We start from the raw sequence: 1,037 nt of genomic DNA on the forward strand, positions 1-1,037 counted from the left end.
GGCAGCCCCGCTGCGCCCCAGGCCGCCCGCAGCCAGGGAGCGAATGCCAGCGCATTGCCAGAGTTCAGGTTACAGCAAACCAAATCAAATACTCAGAATAAAATATACTTTAAACTTGTTGAACTATGAAGTAAATTCTCTCCACCTGTCAGGCTGAAATATGTAAGTTTATTCTAGCCTTAAAGCTGCTGATCAGCTATTCATCATTTTAGAATCAAGAATGTGACACGCTTCGGTCCATTTAAAAATAATTTATTATAAGGTGATATATTTCAACATTTTCCAGCTCTGGACCTTCACTGTGCCAGTGCACACACCTAAAGAAGCGATCCTTGTTCCTTGGAAAGTCTTCCTAATTGTCTCCACTTCATCGATAGATTCTTCGTGGCTCACGCAGGACGACACCTCCCTCCTCCATAGCTTTTTCAAATTCCTGAATCTTGTTTAAAAGACAGAGACACGAGTAAGCAGAAAGAAAAGCCACCAGCACTGAAACACCAATGGGGACATGGTACGTGGAGGCGCAGAGGGTAACAGCCTCACAGAACCACAATGCCAGAACTGCAGCGTGTCAGAGCTCCCTTCTGAGTGCTGCAAGGAAGGATGGTCAAGCCACGTAAGAAAATTAATGGTGAAGTAAAATTAATGCCTAAAAAGGAAAAAAGGGCCAAAGGAATAAGGAGATGGGTACTTGCCGAGTCACAACGGTATTCCCAGGGGATAACGGCTTTAAAGTTCACAAAGTTGATGCCTGCCTCCAAACAGCGCTGTGCCATCACGCGGCCGAGGTTTTTGCATGCAGCTACTCCCTTGGGACTGTATAAGTGTCTCTTTATGGCCCACTCCCGGGTGGAGGCAGATACCACAACATCCCCATTGCAGCGCTCAACAAAGGCTTCCACGTAATGCTGCGTCCGCTCCAGCCGCAATCTGAGTGAGGGAATGACATGGGATTATGTCGTCTTTTCCAGAGAACGCATTCAAATGCTTAAATGACTCCCTATATGAAATAAAGTATAATGTGCTAGTGCTATTTA

At 45.9% G+C, this 1,037-nt stretch overlaps 1 protein-coding gene across 1 annotated transcript in view; it reads right to left on the bottom strand.

Moving 5' to 3' along the window:
* Nucleotides 1-367: 367 nt before the first annotated feature.
* Nucleotides 368-1,037, bottom strand: part of MRPL18 (mitochondrial ribosomal protein L18) — a gene marked incomplete at its 5' end in the record, with an annotated part of 2,334 nt that continues 1,664 nt past the window's right edge. The window contains 2 exons of the mRNA XM_009083243.1: nucleotides 368-439; nucleotides 696-930. Coding sequence (XP_009081491.1) covers nucleotides 368-439; nucleotides 696-930 — 307 coding nt within the window. The remainder of the gene's footprint in view (nucleotides 440-695; nucleotides 931-1,037) is intronic.

Source organism: Acanthisitta chloris, unplaced genomic scaffold, assembly GCF_000695815.1.
Source record: "Acanthisitta chloris isolate BGI_N310 unplaced genomic scaffold, ASM69581v1 scaffold43700, whole genome shotgun sequence".
Lineage (NCBI taxonomy): Eukaryota > Metazoa > Chordata > Aves > Passeriformes > Acanthisittidae > Acanthisitta > Acanthisitta chloris.